Raw genomic sequence first — 13,913 nt, forward strand, 5'->3', positions numbered from 1 at the left:
TCATACGCACACAACACAAACACACTTTGCCAAACAAAACTCTGGAAATCATTGACTTTCCATTCAAGCGGCCCTGCTGGTGTTGTTGTGGGGTAACATACAGTCCATTTAAAATGCTCTTATTCCCTCTTCTAATTCAGACAGTGTAGGATGTTATAGAGCTTTAACACAATCTCTGTTTCCCTGCCAGTCTTTCTCTCCAGCTGTCTTCACATTTCCTCTCCCTCTAGATGTTTAACAACCCCATAAATGACATTCCGGCTTTCCTTTGAAAACACAGAAACTACCAAAACAGGAACAGCATCACTAATAAGCTGTAGATGAAAGTAACAGCCATTGTAACGTCGTGTTGTTGCAGAATCGAAGGTTACTGACATCTCTGTTAGAACAGAACAGTAAATGTCTGTAGAATCGAAGGTGTGAGAGGTTACTGACATCTCTGTTAGAACAGTAAATGTCTGTAGAATCGAAGGTGTGAGATGTTACTGACATCTCTGTTAGAACAGAACAGTAAATGTCTGTAGAATCGAAGGTGTGAGAGGTTACTGACATCTCTGTTAGAACAGTAAATGTCTGTAGAATCTAGATCTAAACGAGTTACTGAATTCATTGACCTATTGTTTGATGAGAGTGAGGTCCAGGGTTCAGGGTGTGTGTGTGTGTGTGTGTGTGTGTGTATACCTGGATCTCACAGGCATACTGAGCGTTGTAGATGTAATGAAAGGCCTCTTCGATGGTTTCCCCCAGAGCCACCACTCCATGGTTCCTCAGCACCAGCACCTGATCACCAAACACACACAGTCAAATACAACGGTCACAACACAACCCTAGACGAGGACAGTTACATCTAACAAGACCATATTCCCCAGTGTGGTAATAAGCCTCCACAGTTTACCAGTCGATGACTCTAGAGAGGAGACACACAACCACAGTAACCTCAATGCCATTAAGGCTGGCTGACTAGCTCGTACATTTGATCACCAAGGCTGTTTTTACAGTACACTAGCTAGAAAACAGTCCTGTCAATGCAGTCCCACTGATTTACCCACTGTTCTAAGGTCAGCTTTGCATCCCGAACTAGCAATTAACATCACGTTTTGGGGTGGGGTAATTTGATCCGAGATCTTTACCTTGGCTGAGGGTCCGAGGGCCTTCTGCAGCGCCAGGCGTTCCTCCTGGTCGTCAAGGCTACCCTGGTAGTTGTAGTATGCGATGTCACCCAGGATCAAGGCCTCCTGAGAGATGGGCAGGATGCCACACTTCATAGACGACACCTGGAGAGACAAGGAGGGAGAGGAGATGTGAGAACTATTCAGACACTGGAGGATGGAGAGAGAGAGAGAGAGAGAGAGAGAGAGAGAGAGAGAGAGAGAGAGAGAGAGAGAGAGAGAGAGAGAGAGAGAGAGAGAGAGAGAGAGAGAGAGAGAGAGAGAGAGAGAGAGAGAGAGAGAGAGATAGAGAGATAGAGAGATAGAGAGATAGAGAGATAGAGAGAGAGAGATAGAGAGACAGAGAGAGAGAGACAGAGAGAGAGAGAGAAACAGAGAGAGAGAGAAACAGAGAGAGAGAGAAACAGAGAGAGAGAGACTGGCAATGAACTTATACAGCATCACACAGTGCATTATAAATCACTGTGTGCTTGAAAACATCACAATGTGGACAATATGTGTCTAAAAGTCAGGCCTATTTAAACAACATTTCTTCCTCTAAGATCCTGAATGATTAAACAGACTGAAAAGTGACTCACGGCGGCGGTGGCAGGAGTGTGCACGTGGACGCAGCAGCGAGCGTCTGGCCTGATGGAGTAGATGGCAGCGTGGGGGCTGAAGCCTGACGGGTCAACCCTGAGGTTGGTGGAGCCCTGGTCAATCACATCCCCGATGATGTTCAGCTTTACCTGGGAGAGAGGGGGGGGGGGGGGGGGGGAGAAAGGAGAGGCAGAAGGAGAGAAAAGAGCATTGTACAGTCACTCAAAATACACGTTTAGTTTTATATACACAAACACAGTTTAAATGGACATGTGAATCACTTTCCTTAAGAAGAATACATATATATTGTGAGGGAGACATCTGCTAGCTATATAAAGAGGTAATAACAATTTAAATGGTTCATACACTCATCATCAGGAAATGTACAGAAGGAATGGTAACCGTATCTGGTCTTGATACTGTATGTCCTCAATGAGGACTTCATTACCATGTGTCATTAGATTACCGGCTACCGAAGAGGGTTGGAGAGCAGAGAGAGAGAGAGCGAGAGCGAGAGAGGAGGAAAGGACAGAGTACAGCCAGTTCTCCATACACAACAAATTATGATGAGACAACACAGCCAAAGTGGTGTGCTGAGCAGTATTTCTGTCTGGAATAAAGCCCTTTTGTGGGGAAAAACGAATTCTGATTGGATGGGCCCGGCTCCCCAGTGAGTGGGCCCGGCTCCCCAGTGAGTGGGCCCGGCTCCCCAGTGAGTGGGCCCGGCTCCCCAGTGAGTGGGCCTGGCTGCCAAGTGAGTGGGCCTATACCCTCCAAGGCCCACTCACTGTTACAGGCGAATATGAAATGTCCGACTCTGTTTTCCAGCCTGACAGCCATATGGGACAGTGGGAGGATGACAGACACCAGTCGAATGGATTTGTTTGTCCAGTTAGATGAAATAACCAGTAAACCATGTCTAACGTGGCAGCTGTCAGACGAACAGACCAGCCGATCGAACACTAATGACCGGTTAAGGTACATCACATGTTTGGATTGTGAGAGACCAATCACATCCTTCAGTGTCCAGACCCCTCTACAAGTCTGCCAATCAGACGTCAGAACAGCTCAAGTTCTACTGTATGCGTGTGCACAGCAGTCCTAAAAATAATGGAGGGCAGTGTTGTTGAGGTGAATATGAAATGTGACTCAGGCTGATGACACGTTTGCAATCTGCGACAACGACGTACAAAGGCAGCAGCAGTATACACTTGGTAGCCATCAGCTTGTTGGACATAGAGAAGAGGTGACCCACATGTCTTTGGAGTTCACATATCCTTGAATTCCTTGGGGTCCTTTGAGTTGAACCAATCACAGAGATACATTTTGACCTCCTGACCCCACCCCAGATATGACATGAATCTCAGTGGACAGTTCAGCCAGAAGGGGGTGTGTCTCCCCCCCTCCTCTCTGCTGTACTGTTTTCAATGGAGACCATCCAACTTCAATAGCAGCAGCTGGCCAGAATTCTTGACTTATTGTGACCCAACTCTTGTGAGACTAAAATTATCCCCAAATCTAATTTGGAAAGCTGATTTCTGAGTATACATCTACTGTATTAAATGTCATGTAAGTGTTTTATAAGTGCATCATACCCTAGGGACAATTCAAGGGTTAGAGGAAGGCTAGCTCGAGGACGTAACAGTCTCAGTCCCAAATGGCACCCTACATAGTGCACCACTTATGACCAGGTTGCCCATAGGGTTCTGGTCTAAAGTAGTGCCCTATGTAGGGAATAGGGTGCCTTTTGTGATGCAGATAGAGTCCACATAGATCATCCACTAGCTAGCGAACAGATCCTTGCTTCATATTGCTTTTCGATGTGGCTAAATTGAATGAGCCCTGTAATGGGAGTATGGTACGTCAGAGAGAGGGACTGTGTTTGGATGTGAATGCCCGGCTGATCAGAAGGAGTGCCTGCTGGGTGATTGGCTTGGAACATGGAGTCAAACAGGTAATCCTTTCAAAACAACAACAACGATGATCCAACAAACCCTCAATCAAACAACTAATCCTCGTATCAAAGATCATGAGCGCTAACGGAGTGGAATGTCTCTTACCTTCTCAGTTCCCAAACTAACTACTAATGAAACATCAAACTTTAATCATAGGGCCAGCTGTCTTCCTACAGGTATCCTCTCCTTCACCTTCTAGCTCAGACAACTGAGCCACGCAAGAGCCCAGAATATCAACCCTGACCCCCCCGTGACCTTTCAGTGACCTTTCACTACACAGCGACCTCTCACACACTGAGCTCTGGATGACTTCCTGAGAGAAAGGAAGTCAATGGTGTTCGACCTCTAAAACCTTCCCCCTAATGAGTTCAAACCCATAACAAACCCGTGGAGAAAGAGAGGGAAAGGAAAAAAGAGAAAAGAGGCCTTTAGTAGTCAGCTAGTGGTCCGCTGGAGTATAGTAGCCAGCTGTATAGTAGCCAGCTGGAGTATAGTAGCCAGCTGGAGTATAGTAGCCAGCTGTATAGTAGTCAAATCAAATCAAATTTCAATGATTGCTGGAGCTGGAGTATAGTAGCCAGCTGTATAGTAGTCAGCTGGAGTATAGTAGCCAGCTGGAGTATAGTAGCAAGCTGTATAGTAGTCAGCTGGAGTATAGTAGTCAGCTGTAGTATAGTAGTCAGCTAGTAGCCAGCTGGAGTATAGTAGCCAGCTGGAGTATAGTAGTCAGCTGGAGTATAGTAGTCAGCTCTAGTATAGTAGTCAGCTCTAGTATAGTAGTCAGCTGGAGTATAGTAGCCAGCTGGAGTATAGTAGCCAGCTGCATAGTATAGTAGCCAGCTGGAGTATAGTAGTCAGCTGGAGTATAGTAGTCAGCTGGAGTATAGTAGTCAGCTGGAGTATAGTAGTCAGCTGGAGTATAGTAGTCAGCTCTAGTATAGTAGTCAGCTCTAGTATAGTAGTCAGCTCTAGTATAGTAGTCAGCTGGAGTATAGTAGCCAGCTGGAGTATAGTAGCCAGCTGCATAGTATAGTAGCCAGCTGGAGTATAGTAGCCAGCTGCATAGTAGTCAGCTGGAGTATAGTAGCCAGCTGCAGTATAGTAGCCAGCTGCAGTATAGTAGTCAGCTGGAGTATAGTAGTCAGCTGGAGTATAGTAGTCAGCTGGAGTATAGTAGTCAGCTGGAGTATAGTAGTCAGCTGGAGTATAGTAGCCAGCTGGAGTATAGTAGCCAGCTGGAGTATAGTAGTCCGCTGGAGTATAGTAGTCCGCTGGAGTATAGTAGTCCGCTGGAGTATAGTAGTCCGCTGGAGTATAGTAGTCCGCTGGAGTATAGTAGTCCGCTGGAGTATAGTAGTCCGCTGGAGTATAGTAGTCCGCTGGAGTATAGTAGTCAGCTGGAGTATAGTAGTCCGCTGGAGTATAGTAGTCCGCTGGAGTATAGTAGTCCGCTGGAGTATAGTAGTGTAGTCCGCTGGAGTATAGTAGTCCGCTGGAGTATAGTAGTCCGCTGGAGTATAGTAGTCCGCTGGAGTATAGTAGTCAGCTGGAGTATAGTAGTCTCAGTCATCTCACAGAGACAAAGCTTCTGTGTGTGTGACTACAGTAAAGATTACGTTTCTAAATGTTACTCTGCCGTTTGTGACCAAGAGAAACCAAACATATACTTCCAAATACAAGTTACCAACATTCTTCATTCAATTCAGTCATCACTAAGTTAACATCGGAGTGAAGAGTTCTGCATCTCTTCACAATGACATTTGGCCTAGTTATTCTTCTCTCTGGGAAGATCTCAATTGCATTTTCCTCGTGTCCTCTCGCCTCATCTCCTTCTCAAAACATATTGGAGGAGAAGGTCGGAGGGGAGGGAGCTCTGGCTTTCTCCTCCAATAGGTTTTGAGAAGGAGATGAGGAGAGAGGAGAATGCAATTGAGATTTTCCCTCTGTCTGTCTCGGTCTCTCTGCGCTCTCTCTCTACTAAGTTACTGATCCAGTCTGAGCCCCACCCTGTCAGACAGCTGAGCTGAGTGATGCCTGTTACTCCCACCTGTCAACAGCTCACTCTGATTGTTCACCTGCAATGCACTTGACGTGTCACAGAAACTGGTGCTTGGAGTGAGTGAGTGAGTGAGTGAGTGAGTGAGTGAGAGAGTGAGTGAGAGGGTGAATGAGAGAGTGAGTGAGAGAGAGTGAGAGAGTGAGTGAGTGAGTGAGAGAGTGAGAGAGTGAGTGAGAGAGTGAGAGAGAGAGTGAGAGAGAGAGTGAGAGAGTGAGAGAGTGAGTGAGAGAGTGAGAGAGAGAGTGAGAGAGTGAGATAGTGAGTGAGTGAATGAGAGAGTGAGTGAGAGTGAGAGAGTGAGTGAGAGGGTGAATGAGAGAGTGAGTGAGTGAATGAGAGAGTGAGTGAGAGAGAGAGTGAGAGAGTGAGTGAGTGAATGAGAGAGTGAGTGAGAGAGAGAGAGAGAGAGAGTGAGAGAGTGAGATAGTGAGTGAGTGAATGAGAGAGTGAGTGAGTCCTACAGGGGAGGCCACCATTTTTTTCTTCTTAGAGCAGCAAATAGAAACTAAGAAAGAGAAAGTAGAAAGAGAAACTAACACCAGCGGTTCTTCAGCAAAACTAGACAAGGACATCAACATTACCCAGCATTCACTACCACCACTGACATGATACTGGACCAGAGACAATGACAAATAGACAGGGTGGTTTTGGTAATAACATGGCAGCCAGTCAGACAATAACATGGACAATCACAGACGCAACAAAGAGTCAGTGATAAAATACTCTTCAAAAAGTAACATACTGTAGGAATTCCCACAGTCAGCAATATCCCAATCTCACCAATGAAGAGGTACAGTAATGTAACTGCAGGATAACATTGTATTCACCATATCAAGCACATTACTCTACTCCCCTGACCTCCATGGCTTGACTAAACACAGACCAGTGTGTGTGTGTGTGTGTGTGTGTGTGTGTGTGTGTGTGTGTGTGTGTGTGTGTGTGTCAGCCTCTGTGCCAGAATTATAGATTTCTGCTAATCCAATAGTTCTCTCTCAAATAATTCAAGGAAATAGACGGCTGATTAAGTGTTGGCGCTGTTGTGCTGGGTTTATGAGAAGGGCTGCCAGAAACCTTTTACTCCACATGGCGCAGTACATTGGCTTACTGGCACAAACACACAGACTACACCTCCAACCTGGGCTGTGTTCAGTAGGACCAAATGGGATAAAACGGTTTGAATTGGAGAAGGACAATGAGCATTCTTATTGGACAATATCAGAGATAGTTGCTCTTCCATTTCAAAACCTTTTATCCTGTTTGGTACTACTGAACACAGTCCAGCACACGTCTAAAAAGAGAGCTCACTCCTGATTGGGTACAGGCTTGGTTGGTTGTTTGTTATTGGGTGCAAGTGCTTCCTGGTGCGTTGTGATTGGACTCACCAGGTTGGATGCGGAGGCCTCAGCGAATGACAGTCCTCTGGGGATGATGAGGATGTGGTCCTGCTCTTTGCTGACTCGGACCTGGACACAACAACGTTAAAACACCTTGTTATGACCTTGAAACTGCACAGTGCTGCTGCTGCTGACACAAACAAAATTTCAGGAACCTGATGCTCAAACACACTGCTCCCAAACAAAAGGATGGGCACACAGTTGTATGTGTCCTGAAAACACATCCTGAGGGTAGTCCTGTAGGCAGGGGATAGACAGAACTCAGATGACACATACCTGCTTGCAGTATGTCTCAAAACACAGTTCTACAGAATAGGTTTATGATGAGTTATGACACGGTTATGACAGTTCTGAATGAGGTTAGTGCAAGGTTTATTTCTTACTGTGATGTAGGAGCTGGCAAAGTGTGCCCAGCTGAACAGGTCCACCAGTCTGTAGAGGCTGGCCAGCTTGCAGCGTGTCTGCTTCTCCCCCTTCACCAGAGTGGTAGACTCCACTCCATACATGTCATTGATGGGAGTGACCATTCCAAGGCCTGGAGAGGGGGTGAGCAGAGAAAGCAAAGCAGAGAAGGTTAAAAATGATTTTTTTTATTGTTGAGTGTGGGGATTGATAGCTCTCTTGTTCTCTGTATAATTATCAATATGAATAATGACATGAATCATTAACAATCAATACACACAACCTGCATATTAGATTACCTGCAGCATGAGAATGGAGACAGACCATGCTCTCTCCATTCTACTAAGTACATCAACTGTTCTAAGAGGAAACCAATTCAATCATTCAATACATATTTTATTTAGAGAGACAAGATACTAAACAGATTTCAGATCAGTTGTTAATAACCGATAATAACCATCCGAGACAGTGGTAGAATACATCTGGGTTCGTCTCATCTAACCAACTGATTTACTACAGGGTGCTCTACACTGGACAGTGGACACAAATAGCAACAAGCCATCCTTTGACACTGGCAATGTTCATATCAAAGAAAATTACATGTAGTTACAGTACATTTTAAATCATTCAATCATCTTACTTCACATATTTCCTAAGTAATAAATAATACTTGACAATCTTATCCTTTTCATTCCTCATTTACAACAAATTACGTAACTTTCCGCTGGTTACTGAGATTAGTGGTGTTATTATGTGGACATATTATGGGATATATGAGGTATAACTGAGGACTCTATATTTCAGTGGTTGTCGTGGTAATTGATCATTAGTTCCACATTCCGAGGTCTGTAATTGCATGATTGGAAACAGATATCACATGTGGAAACCTGGACTGAACAGGGGATGAAAACAGAGCAAAATATGCCAGGCTTTTCCAGAGTCAGCTAGGAGGGACAGGCTACTGATAGTGTTTCTGTGTATGAGCGTGAGTTCTAACAAGTGTGTGTGTGTCTATACAGATTTGGAAGTCTCCACTTTTCAAAAACAATAGAGTTAAAAATATTGGCCTAGTTGACAGTCAATCGTATGGTATGCAGCTCCAGTGAGTGGCAGTTGGGCATTGCCTGGGTGACGGGCTGTACCAACAGCACTGCCTCCTGAGGGGGGTTACGGGCCGTACCACCAGGATTGTTTTCATTAGGCACCAAACTGAAGAAAACTGAAAAACGGACCCGAAACAGGGAGGGATTACCTGAACATTCAATAAGAATTGTTACTGTAAGGTTTATTTCTTCCTGTGATGTAAGAAATAGAAATATTCTGTAGAACATGTTACTTTGCTACATGTTTTGCTACGGCGTGCCATAATGGACCTACCACTACTACTCACAGGGGGGGGGTTACGGGCCCTACCACTACTACTCACAGAGGGGGGTTACGGGCCCTACCAACACTACTTACTGAGGAGGGTTACGGGCCCTACCACTACTACTCACAGAGGGGGGTTACGGGCCCTACCAACACTACTACTCACAGGGGGGGGTTACGGGCCCTACCAGCACTACTTACTGAGAGGGGGTTACTGGCCATACCAACACTACTACTTACTGAGGGGGGTTACTGGCCATACCAACACTACTACTTACTGAGGGGGGTTACTGACCGTACCAACACTACTTACTGAGAGGGGGGTTACTGGCCATACCAACACTACTACTTACTGAGGGGGGGGTTACTGACCGTACCAACACTACTACTTACTGAGGGGGGTTACTGACCGTACCAACACTACTACTTACTGAGGGGGGGGGGGGGGGTTACTGACCGTACCAACACTACTACTTACTGAGGGGGGGGGGGGGGTTACTGACCGTACCAACACTACTACTTACTGAGGGGGGGGGGGGGTTACTGACCGTACCAACACTACTACTTACTGAGGGGGGTTACTGACCGTACCAACACTACTACTTACTGAGGGGGGTGGGGTTACTGGCCATACCAACACTACTTACTGAGGGGGGTTACTGACCGTACCAACACTACTACTTACTGAGGGGGGGTTATTGGCCGTACCAACACTACTACTTACTGAGGGGGGTTACTGGCCGTACCAACACTACTTACTGAGAGGGGTTACTGGCCGTACCAACACTACTACTTACAGAGGGGGGTTAGAGGCCGTACCAACACTACTACTTACTGAGGGGTGAGGTGCTGAAGCCAGCCACGGATGAAGACATGAAGAAGTCAGCGATCTGTCGGAGGGCCAGGAGACCAGTGGGGTTGTTGCCTTTCTTCTTCTGCTCCTCAATCAGCCCCTCCAACTCATCCTTAAAGGCCTGGAGACGAGGAGAGGGAGCGGGAAAATGAAGAAGAAGAGAGAAACATTAATCACAGATTAGACTGGAGGTCCGTGGGTGTCACTCTCTCAGTAAATCCAGACTGACTGACTGGTCTAAACTGGCTGGCTGACCAGGGACAGAGAGGTCTATCCTTCTGTAATCTCCACATCCTCAAGTCCCCCCTGCACTACTTACAGCAGTACTGATACAGGCACACACTGCTACACACCCTTCTTTACCCCATTCAGTCTTCTTTTTCTTCCTCTCCATCTCTTTCTCTGTTCACCTCCCTTCCTGACTGACCCAGTGCTGCTTCCAAAGCACTGCCACAACTGGAACTAGGACAGGTAGAGCTGAGGATCAAGGGAACTGGGGCGAGTCACACAAACACACCGCCCACACACTCTTCAACAGCAGGGCTTAGATTTACCACAGTGTTGACTAGATTTAACCTCGGTACAAGAGTTACTAAGGCAATAACTTTGATATCCCATTACATCTCATGATCTCTTTATAAAAACAACACTATAATTTGAGAGAGAAACTGTTTACAATAGCACAGTTAGTCTTGATGTACTGAAACACAATCAGAAAAATCCCTATTACATATAGAATGTTAGCTATATATACTATAAAAAGATATCAAAAGCCAATAAACGGAATTGTAATAAACAAGTAATAGCTTGAAAGACTGTATAGAATGACTAACTGACAACGGGATGGGCCACCATGTTGCAATTGTTGCTTTTGCAAGAGAGGAACCGTTGTTCCGTTACTTAGTGACCTGGGTCAACTCTTATAAACGTCTTACAGCGCATCTCTTAAAAACAAGATTCAGAGAGGGGGAAGAAATAGGACGTGACACCATTTCAGTACAATGACTTCCTAAATAGGAACACATCTAATATTAATGTTTTTATTCCATGTCTCACAGACACACACACACATAACAGTAGTCAGCTCCACAACAGCCTGGGTATAGAATCAGAGTCTCGCCCTAAACACAAAACATTTCTGACCGTCTACTCTTCTTTAACCCCCCCCAGCCGGCTGGCCCCATGGGATAGTCCATTATTGTTTGCGGATGGGATCGGGTCGATTCATTTGTAAAATCTCTACAGCATCTCCTGGGAACACAGAACAGAACACAGAGACAGTATAACTCTAGGGGTTCTGAGTCGAGGCCAAACATTCCGTTGTCGTTCGGGCCCTGTTGCCATAGTGACGGTTTTGGCTAGGTCTGGTTGCTGCACTGCAGTGGTGCGGATGTGGATAGGGTGTCTGCTGGGCTTGAGGTTTGTTCTGGACTTTTCTATTATACTGTCGACTGTGCTGTTACAGGCTGGAGTGAAAAGACTTGTCATAAACTCCATACTGTTCCCATGATTCTATTTATCAGGCCTGGGGGGGGATCCTGTGTGCGGGACTTGATTACAACTGCCTTCATTACTTCTGAATCTGCATCAGTCTTAATAGTCATTTACTGGAAAGGCCTGCACGTGTGTATGACACACACACACACACACACACACAAACACACTGTGGTAGGCATTTGCAGTGTGCGAGCTTGTGATGTGTTCAAAGACAGATTATAACGCTGAGCGGCAGGGATTTCCTCCCCATCACCTTCATCTAACAGATTAAAGTGGATGTGATCAAAAGTTTTTCGACCCTCTAATCCTCTGCAGAGAGACTAAAATAAAACACAGATACAGCTCACGGAAGAGCATGTTAGCTGCTGTGGTGTGTGTGTGTTTAAACCCACAAGGCAACCCTGTGCCATAACACTGTCCTAACATTGAGTTGAAACAAACAGCCAGAGCCCAAATCTAATCAAGCTGGCCTGAGGTCCTTCTCTTGACATGAATAGCTGTCCACCATCCTGCCTGAGAAAAAAACAGCACTAAACTGAAAAGCCAAGCCACGGTCACAGAGAGCTTTCCCACTTCCACGAGCCACGTCTCTCCAGTTATTGGTTGGAGCATATGGGAGGACGTGTGTGATTGGTTGGACGGTCAGGCTTAGGAAGAGAGGATTCCGTGTGCATTCACAACAAAGAGATATTCATCTTTCAAAATGGTGTCTTTAATATAGTCTTTGAGCTTCTCTCTCATTATTAAGACATGCAGATTGGAGCTGGTCCAATAGCTGTCACTGTGAGAAAGAAATCTCTTTGAGGACACACTCCAAAGACTCTCCCTTTTAATCGTATCAGAATAAAGGCTTATATTTTGTGTGACAAAGCCATAAACAGCACTATATTAAAGCCTTCCGTGTAGAAATGTTACACATCTACAGTATGTAATATTTCTGTATTACCTAACGTGTTGTTAAAAGAAATCAGCCTCGCATTCAACTATCTATTTGTTGGGATGATCCTCTTCCTGCTGAGTGTAGGGCTGCTGACAGACAGGTAAGAGCGCTGGGATGCAGCTGAACCCTGTAGCGTGGGAAAGAACAACAGACACTTATGACTGTAGCTGGGTTTGCTATCGCGCGTATTGTGTGTGATGGGAGGTGATGAAAGGGTTTTATGTCACCACTGACAGTTTTAATGACACCACTACCCCATCCAGACACACAATCTGGTCAAATAAATACTCACAGTTAAAGACACACACACACACACACACACACACACACACACACCATGGTCCAAGTGAATCATAGAATACCCTGTAATTACAACTAGACACACTCCCAACAGCCTTGCTAGTTTAGTGAGCACAATGATACTCTTTCATGTGGACTGTGTTGCAAGGTGGGAGAGAGAGAGAGATATGTTAACTTAACTCGTTTTCCATGCCAATAAAGCCCTTAAATTGAATTGAGAGAGAGAGTGAGCGAGCGAGCGAGCGAGCGAGACCGAGAGAGCAAGTGCCAGCCAATCAATTCTATTGACGTGTGCGTCAGTAAAAATCGGTCCCCCATTCCAGCTGCAACACTGCCTGCAGGGAGGAACTGTCTGGCAGACCAATAGAAATACTGTAAATCCCAGCTAGCACCCAACTCCCTATACAGTGCACTACTTTTGACCAGCGCTTTCCTGGGGTTTTGTACCCCCTGGGGGTTTGTACTGCCTAGCCTATGTCATGACGTTGCCCTCTTTGGGTACAGCGATCACTATCCCCCTCTCTCTGTCTCCTACACTCAGGCTGCTGCGACCTCAGGTCGTAAATTCCTGGAGGAGATTATACTGTGGCCATGAGGAGACAGAGAGAGAGAGTGAGTTTTCAGAGAGAACAAAGGAATTTCTTCCACCTCACAGAACTTGAGGTCCGAACAACATTTATGTTCTGGAGAAGGTATAAAAGATTGGTTGACGAAACCAGCTACGAACAGTTCCGTTTGGTACAATTTTGTGAAACTCATGGGAGACAATATGGCCACATTACCATAACACTGTTTATATAATAGCCTCAGTTATGAGGCTTACATCTAATTGTTGTATAAGATGAATGAGTGAGGATGATACTTTTTGTGATTTTGGACTGTTTAATGAAGGAAACTTCAATTCCCTTTGGAGTTTAACTAAATCAGAGGACCGCCCATGAGCACAGTTATGGTCGGGCATCCTGGAACAGGCCCTTTTCTGCTCTTCCGAATGAAACCCCCACCCGGGTTTTCTATCACCAGACCATGTTTCTCTCAATTACGAGAGGACTAAGGTTGAGACCAGCTTACCTCGATAACGATAGGGCCAAGGTTTGAGAGGAGAACATAAACCTGAGTATAAGCTAAGGTTTGAGTAGATGGCTGAATCTTTTAACCATACCACGTGGTTAAATTCTTAGACTATCGATACCGACAGAATAAGAACAAGTCTTTGATATTAATTACTAGTCTCCAGCTAGGAATTCGGTATCATTGAACGCGAAGACTGACAACCGCCGAAACATCTATTCTATAACTCACTCTCTCTCTGGGGCGGCAGCGTAGCCTAGTGGTTAGAGCGTTGGACTAGTAACCGGAAGGTTGCGAGTTCAAACCCCCGAGCTGACAAGGTACAA

At 45.6% G+C, this 13,913-nt stretch overlaps 1 protein-coding gene across 14 annotated transcripts in view; it reads right to left on the reverse strand.

Moving 5' to 3' along the window:
• add3a (adducin 3 (gamma) a) overlaps window positions 1-13,913 on the reverse strand; it is a 143,118-nt gene that overhangs the window by 15,461 nt on the left and 113,744 nt on the right. For all 14 annotated transcript variants that reach the window (XM_031833102.1, XM_031833050.1, XM_031833071.1 and 11 more), the window contains 6 exons: window positions 9,762-9,900; window positions 7,540-7,691; window positions 7,145-7,225; window positions 1,748-1,897; window positions 1,131-1,274; window positions 682-780 (listed from right to left, as the gene is read on the reverse strand). In XM_031833102.1, coding sequence (XP_031688962.1) covers window positions 682-780; window positions 1,131-1,274; window positions 1,748-1,897; window positions 7,145-7,225; window positions 7,540-7,691; window positions 9,762-9,900 — 765 coding nt within the window. The remainder of the gene's footprint in view (window positions 1-681; window positions 781-1,130; window positions 1,275-1,747; window positions 1,898-7,144; window positions 7,226-7,539; window positions 7,692-9,761; window positions 9,901-13,913) is intronic.

This window comes from Oncorhynchus kisutch, linkage group LG1 (assembly GCF_002021735.2).
Source record: "Oncorhynchus kisutch isolate 150728-3 linkage group LG1, Okis_V2, whole genome shotgun sequence".
In the NCBI taxonomy this organism is placed as follows: Eukaryota; Metazoa; Chordata; class Actinopteri; order Salmoniformes; family Salmonidae; genus Oncorhynchus; species Oncorhynchus kisutch.